Here is a 22,086-nt window from a genome sequence, read left to right as displayed (position 1 = left end):
GCGCGGGCCGCCGGGAGGTGTCTGCACGCCTGAGGCGCTGATGGGAAATGGCGGGCCGCGCGCGGCCTCATGGGAGTTGTAGTCCGAGCGGCCGCCGTCGCCGGGCTGTGTCGGGGGGCTAGGGAAGGAGAGTGGCGGCGGCACCCCCCCCTCAGCGAGCCGGTTGAGCCTCTCTGAACGGCCTCGCTGCCGCGGGAGGCGCGGGGAGGGAGGCGGAGGCCTCCGCGGGACTACATCTCCCAGAGGACTTTGCGGCAGAGCCGTCTGGCACCGCCCGCCCCGCCAGCCGCGGTGCATCGTGGGACGGGAGCTCCAAAATGGACAACCCCAGGGATGCGCCAGGTACGGCCGGTCCCGCCGAGCCCCCGGCCCCTGCCCCGCCGCCCCCGGCCCGCCGCCCCCCCTCCCCTCCCCGGCCCGTCCCCGGCCCTGCGGTCTGGCAGCCGGCTGCAGCGCGGAGGTGGCGGCGGCGCGCCGGGCTCGGCGGCCTTCCCGCTGCTGCGTGGGGAGAGACCCGCCCGCGGAGACGGCGCTGGGAGCCGGGGGGATATCGGCCCGGGGCAGGGCCGTGGCATCATCCCCCCGGTCGGCGCGGTGGCTCGGGGAGGCCCCGAACGCCGCAGCGTTAATTTTCATCCCCCGCTTTTGCCGTAGGGAAAGCGAGCCGGTGGTTCGGGGTCGCGCAGTCTAAATCGGCCAAGACGAACGTGAATATTCTTCACCAAGAGGAGTTGATAGCGCAGAAAAAGAGAGAAATTGAGGCCAGACTGGAGCAGCAAGCGAGACAGAATTACCTGAGCATACAACAGCTACCTCTGTTTGGAGAGTATGTCTGAATTACGGTGCTTTTAGACGGGAGCTTTGCTGACAGAAAACGGGCGTGCTTGTCAAAGGAAACCGAAGAGACAAGCTTTACAAAGCTCTTGCACTTGGAGGCAAATACTGAGAAAGTTGAAATTGATAATTGAGTAATTAAAGGTTGGAACAGGATACTTGCACTTTAATTGACCTAGTCAGATTTTTCAGATACTAGTGTGAATAGATATGTGCTAACAGCAATCATCTATTTTTAAGAGTATTATTACACTTCCCTTCTGCTTCCTATTTGTTACCTTTCTTACAGTCGTGACTCCTAAGAGTTAGCACAATTCTCCAGTTAAATGCCTGCCTGGGGTTCTTGGAAGCAGGGTAGCGTAACAGAGCAAGTCGAAATCCTGTTTCAATGGAGTGGTAAACAAGCCAGGTGGAGAGCTTGGGTAAATGCTGTAAGCAGCAAGCTGAATGGTCCTTGTGCTTTTGAAAAGCTATGTGTGTTTTCAACGTTAGATGAGAGAGATTAGTAGTCATTCGCGTTTGTCTTGTTTTCTGTTCAAAATAAACGCATGTGAAGGGGGCTGGGGAGGATGATGAGTAGCGTCACCTACTTTTCTTTTTCTATTCAGAGATGACGGTACTGACAATGAAGCCTGTGTTTCCAACAAGTTTGTTAATGATGGCAGTTTCCTCCAGCAGTTTCTCAAGCTGCAGAAGGAAAAGTCAAGTACTGGTAGGTCGACTTCTGAGCAACAGGAGGCCTTCCTTCTCCTGGTGATACCAGCTTTGTGTGAGCTGCCTCCATGTATGTTCACTTTAGAAACCCTGCTATGAGCTGTTACCAGTACGAGTAAGTTCTAAAGCAATGACGACTCCTTTAAATTTGGATTAAAGTCTCTTTGAGATGCGATAGGGAGGTGTGCCCTCTTTCCCTCTATAGGTACTGTAAAGACAAGCGTCTCTCTTCTAGCTTCAATCTCACGTTGTAAAAATCATCGCAGCTTTCCCTTCATTATGCAGCTTTTACCAGTCAGTGTCTTTAACTTACTCTGAAAATAACAGCCTATTGCAGCTGTATTACTGCCTGAGTTGTTATTTGTAACCTTCTGAGATTAAAACAGTAAGGATGCACAGGAATTATTTTCCCCTCATTCTTTTCTAAGAACCTCCCCCAAGTTCTACTAATAACTCGGCAAACACTTCTGCATCAAATGTTGGGAAGAAACCTATGCTGTTTGGGAAGCGCCCCGGTCAGGTCCTGAGCAGCATGCTGCACCAAGCGAAGAACTACTCCCATTCCAAACAGACCCCAGTCGTTAACCGCCTCAGTGTGTTTCAGTCGCCAGATGAAGATGAGGAGGAAGATTATGAGCAGTGGTTGGAAATTAAAGGTAAATGACACCTTGTACTACGTTGTTTGTTTTGGGGTGCAGGTCCACTTACCCTACTGATAGGAGGATCTTCTTCCCAATAGAGGGCTGGGTTTTTTTTCCTTATGCTGTGAATGGGCACAGTTCCTGGGTGCAGACTTCTGCATCGTGAAATGTAAATGACACCAGTTAATGCTGGTGGACTCCTCCAAAGCCAGCAGAAAAGCCGGGCACTGAATGCTGTTAGATATTACTTACCCAGCCTGAACTCGCTGTGGGAGATGGGTCACTCTCCATAGTTAGACCAGCTCTGTTTTGTGCCTAGAAGATATATTTTCTCTGGGTTATCAAGGCAAGTGCTTGACCAGTCTATAAGTCTCTGAAAAATAACGTGTAGAGAAGAAATTTGTTCTACTCTTAATGGAGCTTGATTGTTTGCTAATCATAATAATTCTGCTTTTGTAGAATTGAAATCTGTTATGGCTAGTGCTGACTTCTCTAGAACATATATAGATAGAATGCTTGTATTTAAAATGGAAATTTAGGGTTTTTAAATGATAGAAAATGAAAAGTCCTCAGTTTGGATGTAGCTGTGTAGGGGGAAAAAATTGTACCTTAATAAATAAGATTACATTTAAGGCAGGGAACTATGACCAGGTAAAATCAAAATTCCTGCCTCTTTTCAAAGTTTCATTAGAAAATCTCATCTCTAGGTCCTGACTGCTTTAAGTAGCATAGAAAACTAATGAAGAATATTGCAGCACTTAAATGACCAAGTTTCTCTGGATAACCTAGGCTAGGAGGCCAGAGGCAGATTTGCTTAATAATCTGAATTTCATGCGTGCGTATTAATCAAGTATAAAATTAGATTGGAGTTGCTAAATAAGTCACACTAAGCTTTGTGTCATAATGTATTTCATTACACGTCTACAAAACCATGTCTAGCTATTTCTGGTGGGATTTATAAAAGCATAATCTTAGCAAGTCTGAACTTTTAAGCGTGAAATGCACTGCAGGAATGTGAGAAATAGCCACTGGCTGCAGAGAGCAAAGACGGAATATGGACCCTTAATTTAAAGATCATGGGTTCGAATCTAGTCTAGATCAGCGTGGACAGCTCTGCTTCTGTGTGCTCTTTGTTCAGCGCCCTACCCAAAATATTGTTGTCTAGACAAATGTCTGTGTTTAGTTCCCATTTAATGTCCCCTGCATCAGCTCTGCAATCGCTGTCAGTGTTAGTGGGTTCCTTTCTTGGCACAGAAGCCAAAATACAGTTTCTTGGAGACTAAGCTCTCCTCTTAATCTCTGGTGGGATTCCCTCCAAGCGAGGGTTGAGATATGGGCATATGCCAGTAGGAAGAACTATGTGCTCCAGCTACACAATCTGTCTCTGCTGTCTGGGTACAGAGCGATGTCTTGGGAACTGGAATCTGTAATCTTTAGTGAGTAACGTTGTGGCTAAAACCAAATTCCTGTTCTTCCCCATTGTGTTTTGTATGGAGTAGAATTGTCAGAAGCAAATGATGGTGTAGTTGAAGTTGCACCCTAAACTGTGGTGATCCTAATCTTAGGCTTTTCCTTGTAGGAAAAATCTAGACAAAATATTAACTTCCTACTAGGGGAGTGCAGAGGCTGACAGTAACCTAGGGATTGTAATTTGTACAGCTGTGTAAGACTGGATCCCCCATTTCATCCTTTTTCTTCCCATTCCCGTTCTACTTTTGTCTGCCGCCATGGTTCTTAGAAGTAATGTACCTGTTGCCTGTTTGGTGTGTGAGTTGAACCCCAGTACTGACAGCCTGCTTAAAGTTTTACCCCCAGAGGATGCGGAGACCCGACAAGTGGTGGAAAAGCTGGCTAGGTTCGTGGCTGAAGGGGGACCAGAATTAGAGAAGGTCGCTGTGGAAGACTACAAGGATAACCCAGCTTTTTCGTAAGTGTGGTGATAACTCTTGTCTTCCAAAGCAGAACGTTCTCTCTCTGTAGGAGAAAAACATCAGCCTTGTGTATATAGTTCTCATGGATGTGTTTGGTTTAATTATCGTTTGGTGGATTTGAGCTTTGTTGCGAGTAATTGTTTTATAGCGGGGGAAACTGAGGCAGAAAGTGATACTGTGATGGTGCTGAGGAGGCAGATCAGCTAGAGATAGGAATACAGCCTGGGAGGTCTGGCTGCCTGTACAACATCTAGCATGTGGGGATACTGGTCTCGATCTCGGGGCTGCTCCTGTCTCCTCTGCCATTGATGCGCTGTGTGGCTGTGGACAAAGGATTCCCTCCTGTGTCAGAGGATGCTGTTATTTATTTCCCTTCAAGTGACACAAAAAATCTGGATGCGAGTCCTTAGATTAAAGCTATGCGTATTTATACATGCTGAAGACACTGTAATCCACATTTGAAGTGCATTCCGAGTAATTTATCTAGTTTGTATTTTTTGGTTTTGAGCTATTTATAACCCAAAGTATCAACGTTTGTGTATAGTTGTTGCTGATGCATATTTTTTGCCCTTTTTTCCTCCATCTCCCCCCTAGGTTTTTGCATGATAAGAACAGCAGAGAATTCCTTTACTACAGAAAGAAAGTGGCAGAGATAAGAAAAGAGAATCAAAGTTCTCAGGCATCCTCTTCTCAGAAAGGTAATTAAGACTGGGATCTGGAGAATAATTAATTGCATAAGTTAAATTTTACTTCTTTACTCTCTCTGTAACTGCTTGTTAGGTCTGTTCTGGAGACAGTTGGAGTGGATATTTGGCTGTCAATCTCCTGCCTGTAAATAAAATTTCAAAATGGAAGGAGATGGTGATGAAACACCACCATGATGGCATCAAACTCTTGTGCCCAAATGGTTGTTTCCTGAGCCCACAGCATGCTATAGCATGCTTTATGTAAAGGGCTCTTGAAAGAGATTTTTCTTGTGTTTCTCCAAAATCCTTAACAAAATGAACTAAAATGATTCTCCATCGTGTGTGTTCTGGCAAGTGTTTCAGCCCTGAAAATGCATTTAGGAAAAGTGCTTTTTCGCAGGTGTTCTTATGTGGTTTGTTATCAATGAAAATGGTTGGTTGGTTTGTTGAACATAATCCTCATTTCTGCTGCCATTTCCTAAAAGCTTTTATTTTCTGCTTGGGACGTAAATCCTTGCAAGTAAGGAACTGAGTTTTCAGGTGGGAAAACAGCAGAAGTGGGTGATCTGCCAACAGACAGGTGGTGTGAGCAGTGGAATCTGGTTAACTGTGTTAAGAGACAGAAATTATTTAGTGGGTGAAGTGTGGTCTGTGGGCCAGGTATTTATCGCTTCTGGTCCAGCCTCTTTCAGGCCTGCACGTGGCCCTGACGAATCACTCGACCTCTCTGTGTCAGCTTCCTTTGCTGTGGAAAGGAGTGTTAATGCAATTTAGCTGTCGTGCTGATGAGTTAACAGCTCAAACAAATCATGGTTTAATAGACTGTGGGCTGAAAGAGCTTGTTACCAATATCAACTAACTGATACAACAGTTTGGAAGCTAAGCAGTATTATCCATACTTTACAGGTGTGGAATATTGAAGCAAGGAAAGGTTATGACTTGTCCATGGCTTATAATCATGTCTTCTGCCTCCTGGTCCTGTGCCAGCACACTGGAGTACTGGCACTGGTACTGTGCAGGTAGCAAATGTCATATAAGGCTGTCGTGGCTAAATAACGTATTTGCCTGGCTCCTTATAAACGTCCAATATGCTTGAAATATTAATGATCAGAGCCTTCTCTGTGCCTTTGGACTAAGGCTGCAGTAGCCACCTCTTCCAGGTGAGGATTGGGACTGTTCTGTGGAGAATTTCCTCTGTCCTACAACCCTCCCCTAAAATGGCCAGCAGATGTGTAGTGACAGTAGGTATAAGTGGGATTATGGTGTGGTATTAGTTGGCCACTTTTTCTAAGGCCTTCCCCTTGCTCCTGGGGGCGTCCGTGGCAAAGTCCTTAGAGATAAGTGCGAGTGCTGAGGTGTAACCCTATGGAAAAGTGCCTGAGACAAGGAAGAAACAGACTTCCTCTGCAGTAGAGAGAAACAAGTGTCCATCTTTGAAGGCAAAGCTGGTTTATCAGTTAATCTGCTCTCATCTAGCTCCTGGCACAGAGGAAGCTGATGTGTGAATGGGCACTCCTCTGGTTACAAAGTTGTTGTACAACCTTATGCAGTATCATGTTTTTGTGATATAAACTCTATGACTGTTTATGTGTAATATTTCTAAAAATTAAACTCGACCTTTTGCCCTTATTCTGCTCTTGGGGTTCTTAGAACAGATAGGCTTTGACTGTTGCTTGTGTGAGTTGGGCCCAGTACTGACAGCCTGCTTAAAGTTTCACCCCCAGACGACGAAGAGACAAAGAACTCTGCTGAGAAACTGGCCAGGTTCATAGCAGACGGGGGTCCCGAGGTGGAAGCTATTGCCTTGCAGAACAACCGAGAGAACCATGCTTTCAGGTAAAGGCAGAAGCCTGCTGCTGAGTGTAATGTGGGGGGGGCTTGGATGGGTCATTTTGGTTTTTTAAGGGGAAATAATAGACAAGCCTGTGAGAAGTCTGAAGTTACAAGGACAGTGCACTTATACAGCACTGAGACTTTTACATTCTCAAGCTTCACAGTTTAAAGCAAGGCACAGAGGGAGAGAAATCGACTTGCTTTCCCCAAAATTCATTTACGACTTCCACCCCTCCTCGCCTGCTTTCTGGTGCAATGTATGAGTATAATTCTAACTCTTACACTTTTCCCTCTAGCTGTGTTTTGGTGTTTGGTCCCCATCCACCACTCATACCGCTGCTATCCGATTAATTTCTTGGGTTGCTCTTTACACAGCATCTTCACTAACATACGGGTAGCATTCCTTCACCATTAGGTCCTCCTTTGGAATATCTTTTTCAGCCTTTCAGATGTAAATTGTTCTCTTCAGTGCTCACTGACAGCTGTTTAATGCCTCCCTTTGGTCTCATCCATGTTTCATTTTTCTGCTCTTACAAACAATTTGGTGTGTTCTCTGGAAGTGAAGTGGGGCTCGGCAAGCCTTATTTTGTTGCTGATATTTTGGCATTTTATTGGCTGCCTTCTGGCCCTCTGGGGTACTCCTCTTGTGTTGTGAATCACATTAGACAGATGTGCTAATACCTGAGCTGTTTCATTATTTACTTTAAAACACTGCTGTGATCCCACCTGAGCACAGTCAAGTTAAACACCATCTCCTCTGTTAGGATTTCATCAGGTTTGCCATAGGAGGGCCCCATCCTGCCCTCTGCTTGGTCCTGAAGCAATCCTTAGTGCTCTTATTCAAATGGAGGGATGCAGGACCACATTTAGTGAATTTTAAAATACGTCAGAGAGCTGTTTGTGTTTGCCTGTGCGTGTTGGGCAGTGGTAGATGGGAAAGGCCTGTCACCCCCTATGTTTTCTTGTGGGAGCAGACACTATCCTGAGGAGAGGTTATATCAAGTATTAAACTGGTCATCTAAAAAGGGAAGATTATAGAGGAGTTAGGAATAGACAGGTTTTCTGTGTGAACTATTTAAACTGGAGTGAGCCCAAAAAGATAACGTGTTTGTAACAAACATGACTATTGATTTTTTTTTTTTTATTTTTTTTTGCGTAGCTGCTAGGTTGAGGATTGTTCATGTTCTTCCCACAAAGACTAAGGAGTTTTATTTTACCCAAAAGGTCAGAGATGCCTATTTTTGGAAGGGGTAGCAAACAAAGCAATGTTTTTTTTGTGTATGAGGGAACAGAAGGAGGAGTCATGGTGTAGTTAAGTAGACTGGCAATGTCAACGCTTCTAGCTTGAACAGAGTCAGGAGCAGTTTCTTTAGGCGGTGGTTTGGCATTCCCATCGGTAAGACCTGAATGTTTGTTTCCTTCTGTGAACTGAAACCTGACATGTTGTGGAGCCCTTGCAGTTTTTCCAAACGTATTCTGGAGGACAGGTGAATTCTGGGGGAGGACCTTGCATTTCCACAAACATAAGATGGTCCTTTTTAGTACGCTGTGTTTATTTGACACCAAAAATAGCTGTGGTTTGCTCATGAATGGGAAATACGCTTCCTGATCCCAAAGGCTTGCAGCCTACCTTGCAAGAGCACGCGGAGCCTTGCATTGCATGCACACGCACACAGGATGGTGCTGGAGAGCAAGGAAGTGTGCGGGAAGGCTAGTTGTGCAAAAGCATTGCGGGAAAGAAAAGCCCTGACCAAACTGTGCTATATCCAACCCCTGCATATGACTCTTACATCTAAACTTTTTTTTTTCTTTATAGGTTTTTATATGAGCCAAACAGCAAAGGCTACAAGTATTACCGGCAGAAACTGGAGGAGTTCCGTAAGGCCAAAACCAGCACTGTGTGTGCCCCCTTACCTGTAGAGTCCAGTCTGAAAAGGAAGACCAGTCCCGAGGCATCACCATCACCTTTGTGCTTACCGTCTCTGCCTTTGCCCTTGCCCTCGCCTTTGCCCTTGCCCTTACCTTTGCCTTTGCCCTTGCCCTCACCTTTGCCTTTGCCCCTGCCCTTGCCCGTTCCCTCGCCTTTGCCCTTGCCCGTTCCCTCGCCTCTGCCCTTGCCCTCACCTTCACCATCATCCTCTACAACTCCACCTGATCAGACAGCTACAACTACTGCAACAACAACCACCACAGCTACTGCTACAGGCACTACGAAAAAGAAGCGGAAGAGCAGGTGGGGGCCGGAGGAGGACAAGGTTGAGTTGCCCCTCCCACAGCTCGTCCAACAGCTGGATTCTCCCTCCCCTCTTTCAGGTTAGTGGGTCTGTATATTGTGTTGAATAACTGTTTTTCCTGGGGAGTGCATTCTGCCTTAGCACAGCTGGCTTTGTAAACAGAAAACCCAGCGAGTCGTATCTCTTGTTGTAATCTCCTTGGTTGCCAGCCCCCTATCTCTCAGCTAGGTCTAGCAGCTAACTCTCCCCTGTGTGGAAACCCAGATAAACCACTTTATCTCGTAGACACCAGGGATTGGATCTTATCGTTCTTCAGCTATCTCTAAAACCCTGCTGTGCTATAGCTCATTACAGCCTCAGCCTCTACACTATTTAGGGCTATTTCACTTCAGGAAGAGAGTCTGTCAGAAAACAAATATCAAAGGCTGAACTGTGCTTATTCCCCATGGTAGGATAAAATCCCTGGGCAGCACTTCCATCTCACTCTAACTGATCAGAAGGCTAAATGGGAATAGCTGTTCCCCAAGTGCTGGCGGACGCAAGTATAACTTCCAGTTCCAATTTACACCCATTTCAGTTCATTTGATTACAGACGGGGTTCACAGTCCTCATCCAGCGTTGAGGCTCATGCTCCTGTTGCTTCACCTGCCAAGTTCACCCAGGGGGTGCAGCTCTTTTCGAGTGTTGGAAGATAATTCTTCCAGTCGAGGCGCTTCTAGTGAGCTCTCAGAGGTTGTTCATCTGTGCTTGTGCAGATAGGTAATTAGGCAGGCAGTTAGAGATGCATACCAAAATTGAGTCACTCAAGGACAACAGGTGAATGCAGACATTTAAGATGGCATCTTCTGAATCCTTTGCCCAATTAGTGTGGTATGGGGAAAGGATGTGAAAAGGAGAAAGAGAAGACACAAGATAAGGCAGTCGGTGTTGGCAAACTGAGAGAATTAATAGTATGAGGCTAAAGGCACAGGAAAAGTAATAAGTACCTGTCTCAATAAGGACCTTTTTCAAAAAGCAATAGCAGAACAGATGAAGTGGGACGAGTAACAGAAAACAAGCTATAATTTTCTGAGCTGCAGGGTGAGACCACAGATAATTCTCAACGCATGGTCATCCTGTACAATTCATTGCTGCAGCAAGTCAGTGGGTCTTCTGCTTTGGCTGGGTTTTAGAGGAGATAATTGCTCAGCCGTTAATAGCTTTGATTGTTAGGCTTGGGTAAGATGTAGGGTTGGCTGTATGTGCTGTGGTGTCTGTTGATTCTGCGGAGGTCAGGAAGGAAGGACTCTCTCTCCTAATCCAGCACTTCAAATGTGGATGAAGAGAAGTTCCTCTGTAATTCTGTCTTCTGATCACAGCCCTATACAGAAGTCTTGGCTATACATCTTATATGTACAGGACAAGATACCAACCTGGACGGCTTATTCATTTGACCTGGAATTGCTGCTAATAGTAAGGCAGAAATCAGATGCAAAAGTCTTTCCTGATTTTGTACCTCTAGAGTAATTTTTGTTTTCTTGCAGACAGTAATGAAGCTTCGATGATGAAGCTGGGCAGGCGCTATCAAAACAAGCATCAGATTCCATCTTAATACCTCCTGCTGCGGTCGGGGGGCTACAAGGGTATCCATGTGCTCATTCCAGCATGCTTCCTGCTGAAATCTCCCCTGGCTCTTTTAGCCTCCCCTTAATTAGACAGGGACATGCTCGTTGTGTTCATGCTCACTTTCTGCAGGGCTTTGTGTCAAGTAGAAGAAAAGGACAACAAACAATTTGCCAGGCATAACAAATCAACCGTTAATGTGCTGTTAATGCTCTGCAGGGGGAAGGATTTTTTTTTTATTGGTTCAGATGGACTAATCCCTTTTTAGAATTAACATCTTTAACCTGACAGGTGAAGAGAATTCCAAATTATACCCCTGGTCCTGTGGAAGGTTAGAGTTGCACAGTATGCTTTGGTACCTAAATATCTATGTCTTAGTCCTTTATCCTTAGCAATTGTTTTGGATTTAGTGGTGGACTGTTCTGATTCTTTTCCTGTCTACTCTTAGTAATAGATCGGTATCACGGAGAGGAGAAAGTGTAGCCCTTTTGGACAGAAACAAGGCTCTTCTTAAATGTATTGATATCGAAACACTTAACAGCATACACACTGCAAGGACTAATACGTGTGAAAAGCTGAACAGAGCAGAGATACTGTGATTAGTGAACTCTGTGGACTAATGGGAAATTACAGGCCATCATTAGAATTTTCTGAAACCTAATATTGGATTGGTTTGGGTCCGATTAGTTTTAATTGAGTAAGACCTTCAGACTGTGAAGCAAGAAATCAGGCACTTCTGTATTGGGATTTCTCCTGCTGTCCTTAGAGGACGTTCACTTCTCTTGTAACCAGCTCCTCTTCAGGCATGTGGGAAAGGGATAAACCTTTAGGTAGTCTTCTGCCAATGCTGCAGATAGACTGCACCATTAACCCTGTAGGCAAAGCTGATGTCATTCAAGGAAAAAAATGTATTTTTCCCAGGCCTGCTGAACTGAGAAGCAACCCCTTATCTTTTGCTTAGTGTTTGCCTGTGCAAGGCAAAGGCAAGGAACTTGGAAATCTTATCTATATTTATGCAAATACACTGACTGATCTTATTTATGAATAGACTTTTCTATCTTCAGATGTGGACTTGGGGTGGAGCTTTGCTTTTTTTCTGTCAACTTTGCCTGTATTGTGATACTTTGGGCCAAGTCTACAAAAATATCTCCCAAAGCTAAATTTCTGCAGTGACTCCTTCAGCATCTCTCAGCAGAAAGTCTGCAGGGTACCAGAGCAGTCAGACAAACCAGATGTAGTTTCAGCACAAGAAGGAGCCGTGGCATATGCTTTCTGGGAAGTAAAAGAAGATGCTACAGTCTCACCTTTCTCCTTTAAGGTGGTTATATATGCTGGCAAGCCACCAGCTCGCGAGGCCTCTAGAGCCGTGCCTGGCTCTTAGCCTGAGTGTTTATGCAATTCAGAACTAAGCCAAAGAGCTGCTGACCTCTGTGAAGGGCAGAGAGTCTTCCTTGGTGCATTCAGAGAAAGCTTTCCCATGCCCTGAGACAGAAGGTGAATCTTTGACTAGGGCTGATGCTGAAGTGCCCCAGTCTCACATAACATTTGGGGCCAGATTCTTCTTTACGTGGAATACGCCTAGTGTGTTCATTAAAACTGTTTCCAAATCTCAGTGCTTTCAGAGACAGACATCGGGCTGTTTATCAATAATAGATAGGTTTATTTTTCTATTTGTTCTTATTTCTTGGGAGCTGAAAGCACCTATCCTAGCACCAAGCCTAGCATCACGCGGCTTCTTGCTTCCCTGCTCTTGGAAAACCTCTTGCAGTGTTTTACATAACTCTTCCTGCAGAGTTGACTCCTGGCGCTGGTGCGAATGTGCAGAGGCTGTAGCTGTGCGAGGGAGGGTGGATGCGCTGTTTTATGTTCTCCTTGGGAGGCTGGAGTTAAGGAAGCCACTTTCCAATCGTGGAGAGCTCATCCAAAAGCATGCGGGAAAGGAGAAGAGATAAGAGTGCTCAGATCAATTGCCCTGAGTGCGAATAAGAGGAAGGGAGAAGATGACCCCTGGGGCCTAATTAGCATGCTGTGTAGACATTTGGTGTCATGAACAATGATCCTATTATTATCGGGCTTCATAATTAATAGATAATGAATAATTAATGAAGCATCATTTAACTGTAGTCTGGACTTACATTCAGACGGAGGTTTTTGCAGTCATTAGGAAGAAATCCTTTTCCTTGTATTGAAAAATGCAACGTGCTTTCAAGTGCGGTTGTGTGTCTTCTTTTTAATCCCTTAAATATTTAACTGTTGGGATCTTAGCTCTGAGGTGCTTTAGAGGGGAGCTGCCAGCCCTGCTAGATATATATGAAACAAGTTTGCAAGGCAATCTCCATTGTAAATCTCTTTTTTGCAGCCCCAGCAGTGTTTCTATTACTTTCTTTCATGGTGCAGCAATTACAAATAGGCTTCCTTTTTCCCCCCCTCTCTCTTTCCTTTAACTTGTCCTTTGAACTCAGAGTGCCATATGGTAATTTTAAATCAGTAGGTGCCCTGCCCAGATAATGTTAGTATCTAATTTCAGGGTTTACCTGATACAACAATAAAAATTTTTCCAAAGGAAGAGCTTCCAAAAGGGAACGCTGCAGAAAAAGGAGGATACATCAATGGGATTGTCAAGCAGAGACTTAAAATGCCCCCTCTTTGAAAGCAGGGGCACCATCCCTGGCAATGCTGCTCTTGAGCCTGTAGATTAGAAACTAAAATCTCCTTGGGGAACGGCAACTTCCAAAAGCAGCATAATGCTCATGTCTTTATTCTAATGTGGTCATTTGCTTTTCATTTTGAATGAAGTTGCTGTTTACATAGTAATCAGCAGACACTTACGTGCACAGATTGGACAATATGCTGACAGGCTCAGATCTGCTCGTGACTCAATTTGGAATAATTAAGTATCACTCTTTGCAGTGGCTGGGGTTCATGAGGAAGCCTTATGAGGGGAATTAATCTTAAGGAGGACTGATTTTTTAAAGCATGGTGTAGCAGATTGCCATGCAGTGTGACCTCTGAGGATGCGAGACGCAGTTTGTGAGTCTGCTAACGCGATATGGGCAGAGCCTTGGACCAGGGTGAGGGAATACTCTGAGCTGGCTGGCAAAGGAGGTGCGACCCCGTGGCTTTCCTGCTCCTGTGGTTCCTAAGTCCTACCAGGCGGTTGTTCTTCAGTTAAGTGTCTCAGTGCTGGAACCATGAAATGAGTGTAAAACTTCATGTGGGGATCTTGAGATACGGTTTTGCTGGTCTCAACAGCTGTCTCAGATTTTTGAAAGTCTTTTAACGTGTGCTTATTACAGTTCAGGACCTCAAGGGTCTTGGTTATGAAAAAGGGAAACCAGTTGGTTTGGTGGGTGTGACGGAGCTCTCCGAAGCCCAGAAGAAACAACTGAAAGAGCAGCAGGAGGTAATGCCCTGAAATAATTTCCAAATTAATTTGTGTACCAGCGTATTGCATTGCAGCATGGCTGAGTGAGATGGGAAAACGGAGGTGGAGATAGCAAAGACACTTTCCCAGTGGCCCACAAATAAATCTCTAGGATTTGTGCTGAATGCCTAAGAATCATGTGATGCTGCAGTCAGCAGAAATATTAGAGGACTTTGGGGAATATGAATTAAGCCAGCCAATTGCCGTCCTACCAAACTAAACCCCAAAATCTATAAGGTCTGTTGTGTCACATCTGCAGCTGGTTACGTATCGCTTCAGCAGTGGGGAGAAGGTGAGTGGATTCTTGCAAGCTTTGGGGGAATGAGAGCAGAATCGGCTTTTGCCAGAACACGAGGGTGACGTTTAAACTGTGTGGGGATGATCAGATGGCAGCAGTCCTCACTGTTAATATCAAGGCACTTCTGTTGGAGGAACCAACGCGTAATGCTCCTGTTTGATCTGAGAAGCCAGCGGATCAGATCAAGCAACAGCACTGCCTGTTGGGATTTGTAGTTGTCGTAACCCGTGGTCTGTGTGGCAGCTGGGGTGGGTGCGGGCTCCGCTGCACAACTCGCGTGCCTCTGTGGCAGACTGCTGCCTGTGAACTGGTTGCCTTACTGAGTGCGCTGTTTGCGTCTCTTCCCCTAGATGCAGCAGATGTATGATATGATCATGAAACACAAGCGAGCCATGCAGGAGATGCAGATGATGTGGGAAAAGGCAATTCAGCAGCACCAACATGGCTATGACAGCGATGAAGAGGTGGACAGTGAGCTGGGAACGTGGGAGCACCAGCTTCGACGCATGGAGATGGACAAGACGCGAGGTGTTGTGCTGGTTTTGGCTGGGAGACAGTTAATTTTCTTCACAGTAGCTAGTATGGGGCTATGTTTTGCATTTGTGCTGGAAACAGTGTTGATAATACAGGGATGTCTTGGTTATTGCTGAGCAGTGCTTACACAGAGTCAAGGCCTTTGCTGCTCCTCACCCCACCCCACCAGCGAGCGGGCTGGGGGAGCACAAGAGGTTGGGAGGGGACACAGCTGGGACAGCTGACCCCAACTGCCCAAAGGGACATTCCACACCATATGACATCAAGCTCAGCGTATAAAGCTGGGGGAAGAAGGAAGGGGCGGGGGGGCATTCGGAGCGATGGCGTTTGCCTTCCCAAGTCACCATGACACGTGACAGAGCCCTGCTTTCCTGGAGATGGCTGAACACCTGCCTGCCCACGGGAAGTAGTGAACGAATTCCTTGGTTTGCCCTGCTTGCGTGCGCAGCTTTTGCTTTACTTATTAAACTGTCTTTATCTCAACCCACGAGTTTTCTCACTTTTACTCTTCTGATTCTCTCCCCCATCCCACCGGGGGGGGAACGAGGGAGCGGCTGGATTTAAACCCTGACAGGTGTGTAGGGAGCTGCCCTGCAAATGTCTCGCTCTGTGGTTGTAGGAAGGCCTCCAGAGGGAGATGTCTGAGATCACCTCGTTGGTGTGGGAGTTGCAGGGTCACTTTTCACTGGTCTGTTCTGCGGCTTCCCTGCCTGTTGGCTGGAGATAATAAACGTCTGTTGCTGTGAGGCTTTATGCTTCACAAACCCTCTGAAACTCCAAGTCAAAGAACGCTGCATTATTACTGTTTTCTCTCCTCTGTGTCTTGGGCAGAGTGGGCCGAGCAGCTGACCCAGATGGGCAGAGGGAAACATTTCATCGGAGACTTTCTTCCACCTGACGAGCTGGAGAAATTCATGGAGACATTCAAGGCACTGAAGGTGAAATAGCAGAGACTTCACAGGGCGGTGGCAATGCTTCAGACTTGTCCCATAGCAGTGAGGGAAAGCTCTCAAGCTTGCTTAGCCCTTTTTCACAGCAGTTAGCTACCTTGCAGCCTTGAGGTACTTCTGCCCTTCCACTGGGAGCTCTGTTACTTCTGGAGGAAACAAGGGGTTAGTTTTTTTGCTCTTTGCAGAGAAACAGCTGTAGCAAATTAGAGAACAGACTGTTGGGACTGTATTTGGGGGTTAGGTGAAATTATAGACAAGCCTCTCAGACTACCCACCATTTGTCTGCTGTTCCTGTTTCGGATAAGCGGTTGCTGATGCCAAGCAAGGAAAATTTGAATTTTTATCCAGACGATTGCAGTAAAGTGAAAATATAAAGCCTACAAAAAGCTTATGCAAAGCAATTCAATACCTGCCAATTCTTCCTAAACTGTAGAACTTCTTGATGCTGGTGCATCCCTCATAATGTTTTCGTGTAGCCAGCATGGGGTCTGACATTCCCTGGAGATCCTGGCTTAAATAAGAACTGTATCTGAAGCTCGATCCAGTGAGCAACTTTAAATTCAGGAGCTAAATATTTCTCAGCTTAATCTCACAGTAGCATTCCCTGCTTCTTGCAGATTATGTTCTAGGGCTGTGCAGTGCTCTGTCATTTACCTATTTTCTCTGTGGTGGTGCAGAACTGGAATCCCAAGAAATCGTGCTAGTTATTAACTGCTTGCCAGAACCATCCTAACTTTGAGTGGCTGAAGCTGGTTTTCCCCTCCTCTGACCCGCAAAGATAGGTGCATATAAAAAATAACCAACGCTACCTTTTGTGTCTCTGCAGGAAGGACGTGAGCCAGATTATTCTGAATACAAAGAGTTCAAACTGACTGTGGAAAACATAGGTTATCAAATGCTAATGAAGATGGGCTGGAAGGAAGGCGAGGGACTTGGCTCGGATGGACAGGGGATTAAAAACCCAGTCAGCAAGTAAGCAGAGTTCTTCTACTATTGATTTAGTCCTTTCCTCTTGGGCTGATAATTGATGCTCCTACCCTAGCCTACTGGAAGCAGCTGCAATGAATGTGACTGTAATTCATCACTTGAACAGAATATGGAATCCTTGCAGCAAAGGAGAAAAATGGTTTCTGATTTCTTTGGGGTTCCCTCCCCCCAAGGCCTGGCTTTGTTACTTTATCTCAGGCAGGAGGTATGATCTGAGCCAAGAGTTTCTAATCTCAGTTGGCATAGTGTGTTCTTCTGAGAGGTGCCTTCTCCCCAGTTTCCCCATCTGTAAAATGAAGGTAATACTTCTCTGTAACTTGCCCCTCCCAGGGCATGTGAGGATTAAGTCATGTCTCTAAAGTCATAAATTTCTTTAAGTATTAAAGAACATGCCTTTTGCATCTGAAGCGCCGTTGGTGCCTGCTAGCTGGTCCCTGATGTACTGTGGGTGAAAGGCGATTACCAATATTTGCTGCTGCTAGACCTGTGTTTGAAAGATGTTTCGGTCCAGATCAGAGAGCTTTGTGTGTGATCATGCAGCTGGCTTGACGTCACTCTTCTGCGCAGAGGTTTTCCGATTTGATCACATTTTGTATATAATAAAGCTTTATGGGACTTCTATCCAAAAATAGATGAGCATCTCTTTTTAGGTGGATCATCTGTTGGTAACAGATGCTGAACTTCGAAACCAAATATTGGGGATAGGAAATACTCTGAATTGGTTTTTAGCATTAGATCCTTTTAGAAATAACAGTTGTCTGTTTACTGCACAATAGAAAAGTATCTCTACAAAGCACTTCTCCTCTTTCGCAAGATCATCTCTCTGGCAACATGCTTACTGGTTCAAAGAAGTCCTGTGATAAAAGATCGCTGTAATCAAAACAGGAAGGTGTGCAAAGAGAAGGAAGGCAGTTGCTGTCCATTGCAGGATTGAACAAGGGTTGTGATTTGCTTGGGCTCTACCCATCTCTGATGTTCTTAGAGTGGATAAGAAGGTGCTACTGCAGCTGGAAAGGAATTGCTTCCGCTTTTGGACTGTTCTGGAGTGAAGGAATGGGAGGCAGGCACGTTGTTTACCAGTTCTGTGTACCTCCAGTCAGTGAGGTACAAATCAACGCGTTGGGTTGCCAAAGGTTAGTCTGCCAGTCAGAGCACCGTTCAGCAGGGAGGCATCCAAAGCCCAGACAGTATTTCTGTTCCAGCTGTAGAAGGTTAAGCAAATATACGTTGACACTACTGCTTCCATCTAACAATAGCAAGCGTCATTGATTTGGAGGGGCAACGTAGAAAAGTGGCAAATGCAATAAGCTGCGCAGTATTAGCTGTCTGTCTCGATGCAGCGCGCTCTGTGTGATGATGCCCAGTGCTCCCTGATGCTTGTTCTCTGAGCTCTGACGACAAGAGGCAGCGGGTATTTCTGGTGAAGAGGAAGGTGATCTGTCACATCTGCTTACCTCGGAGACTTTGCGCCCTCTTTCCAAACAGGGGAACTACTGCTGTGGATGGAGCTGGTTTTGGCATTGATCGTCCCGCCGAGCTAACCAAGGAGGATGATGAGTACGAGGCATTCCGTAAACGAATGATGCTCGCCTACCGCTTCCGACCAAACCCATTGGTAAGGTAGTCCCAAAACCAGAGCAGACATAGAGACAAATCCATCGAGGCTTCTGTGCGTATCTCGTAAGGGTGGGAGTGTTTCCAGTGCGTAGCCCAGAGAGCGAATGCTGTCAGAGTTTCTCTTTGATTCTGTTCTTGTGTTGAATCAAATTATTGCTACCAAAACATCCACGGCTGCGCGGTTTTCCTCGCTATGATTTTTTAATACAGAAGCCCCTGGTTTTAATTTTATCTGGTACATAACAAAAGTATAAACTGTGCACACAAAGGAAGCAGATGGATTGTCCATGAATCTGTGGTTTATTTTGAATAATCGTTTCCCTGGTTGCGAAAGGCTTGTAAGTTTGCATTTGCCTCTTACATTCAGCATGCCAGCACACCTGGAAAGCTACATTTGTAATTTTTGGTGGGAAACCTCAGGTTTCACTGTCAGAAATGTCACGTTTCAGTGGCTTTTTCAGATAGTTAAGCTCAGGTGCTCATTGTTCTGCGAAGACAGCAATTTTGATTAATTCTCTCTTGTTATTCCCCACAGAACAATCCACGACGACCTTACTACTGAGAATGTTTTTGGGACAATGTATTTTCAAAACAATTGTAATTTTACTGTGAAATGTTACGAAACTGCATTATCATTCTCTTATTTGCTAATATTGTAAAACTTATCGAAGTCACAATACCATCTTTCACCCAGAAGAAGGGCCTGCAAGCCCACTCGCTGCACACTCGAGTGTCATGACAACTGTCGTAACAAGGCCTGGGTGATATTCGGAGGGGAGAACAGAGCAGGTGAGAACACAGGTCTACACGCGGTGCCCTGCTGACAGCGGAAGGGTAGCACCAAAGATACCAGTAAGAATACTTCAGGGACTCCGTTTGTGTTTAGCTCAGTGCCATGTTACAAGGAATGCATTTTTTGTGCAACAGCAGATCCTCTGTTGTTCGGATACGCAGCTTGTGCTGCTCGGGGCGGGGGGGGGGGGGTTATTTGTTTGGTTTTTTTAATTGCAAATACAACAAGGGACTGTCTCCGACCCAGCTTTTGGGGCTACTGTCCAGTCAGGCTATTGTTCCCTGAAGAACTGGGTTCTGGTGCTGTCGTGAAGCCTGAAGTATAGTCTGACCTTCAACTGACATTGCAAAACCAGTGCCTAGTTGTTTTGCCTCTGCCCTGTGGAAGACGAGGCATGGATCGGTGTGGAGCGTGGCTGCAAGGGTTGAGGGGCGCAGGGTGAGTTCATTCAACTTCAGAGGCGACAGCTTCTTGGCTTCTTGAACACTAAGTTCACCCCCAGCTTCTTAGCAAAACAAGAGACTTGCTAACACTTTCTATGGATTGGGGTGATGAAGAGCCAAACCTTCAAACACAATTTCTCAAAGGCCATTTGGATTTCGTTGTCATAAGAAACCCCTCTCCAAATACAAATTTTCTTCATTCAGTCTGTAAATAAAATAAAAGTCATTTGTTCCTTAGATTTAATCACTGAATTTTTGGAAAGAGTGGTCTTACTTGAGTTTTCGTAGGCCGAGAGACTGCGCTAGGTCTTTTTCCTTCCAGTCATCTTAGAGAAAACAAAGTGAGGGGGGTTGGTTTGGTTTCTTTCGCATTTGTTTTCCCTCAGTCCGAATAGTTGGCGTGCGATTCTCTTCTGTTAACTTTTCTTAACAACGTAGAGTCAAGGACTTGGCTTTCAATAAAAACATTTGAAATGGTAAATTCAGTAGGGGTTCATTCTGAGAAAAATCCACATGCGTGAGCACCTTGCAGGAGCACGGAGCTTGGGCTTGTTCCTGGGGCGCGTGCGGTGTGCCAGCACATCGCGTACACTCGCTACAGCTTGGACACGGGGATGTTGCGCTTGGGATGGCTAATCAGCATGGGCCGGACTCACGGAAGATTGGGAAATAAAGATAAGAAATCTGGCAGGTCTTCAGTAGGGCCAAACTTCTGCTCAAATGATTAAGGTCACTGTGACAACTGCCTTTTCCTGGTAAGCTAGGACACCCATCCCTTTGGTTTCTCTCTGTCGTGGCAGTGCCACGTGATTTTGGATTCACTTTTGGATTCTCCTGGCACAAGCCGGAGCTGCTGAGCTGGTTCTCCTGGATTAACAGAGACTGGAGCACCACAGGGCTGAAGCCGGGCTGCCCCTTTCACTGCTGCGTTTTCTGTAGAAGTAGGGGCTTGCTGGGAGAGCGGAGGCATTTTCAGTCTTTTATTCCAAGCGTGTGTACGCGACGTCCTTTCGCAGCAACGGTGCCCTGGTCGCAGCGTGGCCTTAAAGGCAGGCTGAGCGGGCAGGCTTGCTGCCACTGCTGATCAGGGCTTTAAAGCTGATCTCGTACTACAGCGATCCCCGTGTACTTCGTCGAGGTCATGTTGGCAAAAGTTGTTTTAGTCTTTTTATTTCAACACGGTGGCCTTGGTCTTCCTGAGCCCCTTCTCTTGATAACTGTGTTCATCAATAGGTGCTGTGCTCTGCTCTGGTTTTTTCTTGCGTTACTGTGAGTCACACGCTGTTCCCCGTGCCCTGCCGCTGGGAGCAGCAAGCAGGGGTCAGTTCTGCAGAAACCCGGCTGAGCCACTTAGCGCAGTCCTCCTCCTCCTCCTCGCCGGCGTGAGCTACAAAGCGGGGATTTAGTCTTCAGAAACCAAATCAAACAGGCGGCTGCTGCGGCATGCCCAGAAGGTCACCAAAGTTGGACTCTTTTAGATCAAAGAGGAAATTCCCGGTGCCTGCCACGCAAAGGCCGTGCCAGGTGCCCGGCCGGTGTGAACACGCGTGTGACGGCATGAGTGCCCGTGGCGAGCGCGGCACGGGGTGGCCACCGTGAAATCGCCCGGCCGGGGAGAGGCAAAGGGCTCGGGGCTTGTTTGCCCCGAGCGGCTGTTGCAAGAGCTGGGAGACTGAAGCGACGCTTGCAGAGGGTTCGGTATTTAGGAAGATCTGACGGTTATTGCTCCAAGTCACCCCAGATTACCTGCTTTCACCCCTCTTTTTTTGTTTTAACAGGGTGTCATGCTGCTTTCAAGCGGGGCTGGTGGGTGGTTTCTCAGCCGCGTCTCATTCCTGAGCCCTGGAGACTGAACCCCCCTCGCTCTCGGGTGCGCTCCCTTCGCCGTAGGCTGAACGAGCGCTGCCTAACGAGCTTTTCCTCACCAGTGACGAGCTTGCTCACGACTTCCATGCTGACAAGGCACATGGGGTGCGTCCGAGTTCCTCCCGCCCGGAGGAACGACGAACAAGCCCAGGGCAAAGTGCAGGGCGGCCGATTCAGCCCCCGGACTCTGAAGCAAGAGGGCAAAAGAGTGACGCGACGCAGTGGCACGTTGGGGAAGGCTTTGCGGGGAAGGGAAGAGGTTGAGCGGCCGTGTTGGGGCTCTGCTAAGCACCGTGGAAGTTTCTAAGTGTGTGCCCAGTTATGGGCTGCTGAGCCAGGTCTCTCCCCGGGCTGGTGGGGAGGTAAACGCTCGTGTTTTGAGCAGAGAGCATGAGAGGAGGAGGTCAGGAACACCGGGCTCCCAGCTGGAGGCAGAGACCTTGAAACTCCTGCTCCCTGCTCAATTCAATTCATTATTAAAGGCAGGGATGAAGTGTTGGCTTTCACATGCTCCGCTTCTCTCTTCCTCTTACAGACCTGAAGAGGTGTGTCTTCTTGGCTCTTTTAAGTACTTAAGGTTTCCGTAATGAATTGGGAAGAAAAAAAAAAAAAAAACCCAAACCAAAACAGTCCCTGAGCTTTCACAGCCTCTTCTGGAGTGGTTTTCTCCTTCCCCCGCAGCCCTTAGTGCTGTTTCTC

At 46.5% G+C, this 22,086-nt stretch overlaps 1 protein-coding gene across 2 annotated transcripts; it reads left to right on the top strand.

Moving 5' to 3' along the window:
- The first annotated feature begins 197 nt into the window (after positions 1 to 197).
- On the top strand, positions 198 to 19,988 carry SUGP1 (SURP and G-patch domain containing 1). 2 transcript variants are annotated; one of them, XM_075523973.1, is made up of 14 exons: positions 198 to 342; positions 655 to 826; positions 1,443 to 1,546; positions 1,977 to 2,204; positions 4,005 to 4,116; positions 4,715 to 4,818; positions 6,519 to 6,642; positions 8,456 to 8,952; positions 13,772 to 13,878; positions 14,548 to 14,725; positions 15,563 to 15,669; positions 16,508 to 16,653; positions 18,154 to 18,283; positions 18,821 to 19,988. In XM_075523973.1, exons 1-14 carry the CDS (start codon positions 318 to 320, stop codon positions 18,845 to 18,847), a joined length of 2,061 nt encoding a protein of 686 aa, XP_075380088.1. In that variant the 5' UTR covers positions 198 to 317; the 3' UTR covers positions 18,848 to 19,988. The 2 variants fall into 2 exon arrangements, with proteins under 2 accessions (XP_075380088.1, XP_075380087.1); XM_075523972.1 differs by having other exon boundaries at positions 3,993 to 4,116; positions 18,821 to 19,987.
- The last annotated feature ends 2,098 nt before the right edge of the window (positions 19,989 to 22,086 follow it).

The sequence above is a fragment of the Mycteria americana genome, chromosome 24 (genome assembly GCF_035582795.1).
Source record: "Mycteria americana isolate JAX WOST 10 ecotype Jacksonville Zoo and Gardens chromosome 24, USCA_MyAme_1.0, whole genome shotgun sequence".
NCBI lineage: Eukaryota > Metazoa > Chordata > Aves > Ciconiiformes > Ciconiidae > Mycteria > Mycteria americana.
This window is presented reverse-complemented; position numbering and strand designations above follow the sequence as displayed.

Coding starts and splice junctions, on each gene's coding strand:
- SUGP1 (XM_075523972.1), top strand. CDS start 318: ATGGACAACCCCAGGGATGCGCCAG. Junction 4,819..6,518: donor GGCATCCTCTTCTCAGAAAG/GTAATTAAGACT, acceptor GCCTGCTTAAAG/TTTCACCCCCAGACGACGAA. Junction 14,726..15,562: donor GGAGATGGACAAGACGCGAG/GTGTTGTGCTGG, acceptor TGTCTTGGGCAG/AGTGGGCCGAGCAGCTGACC.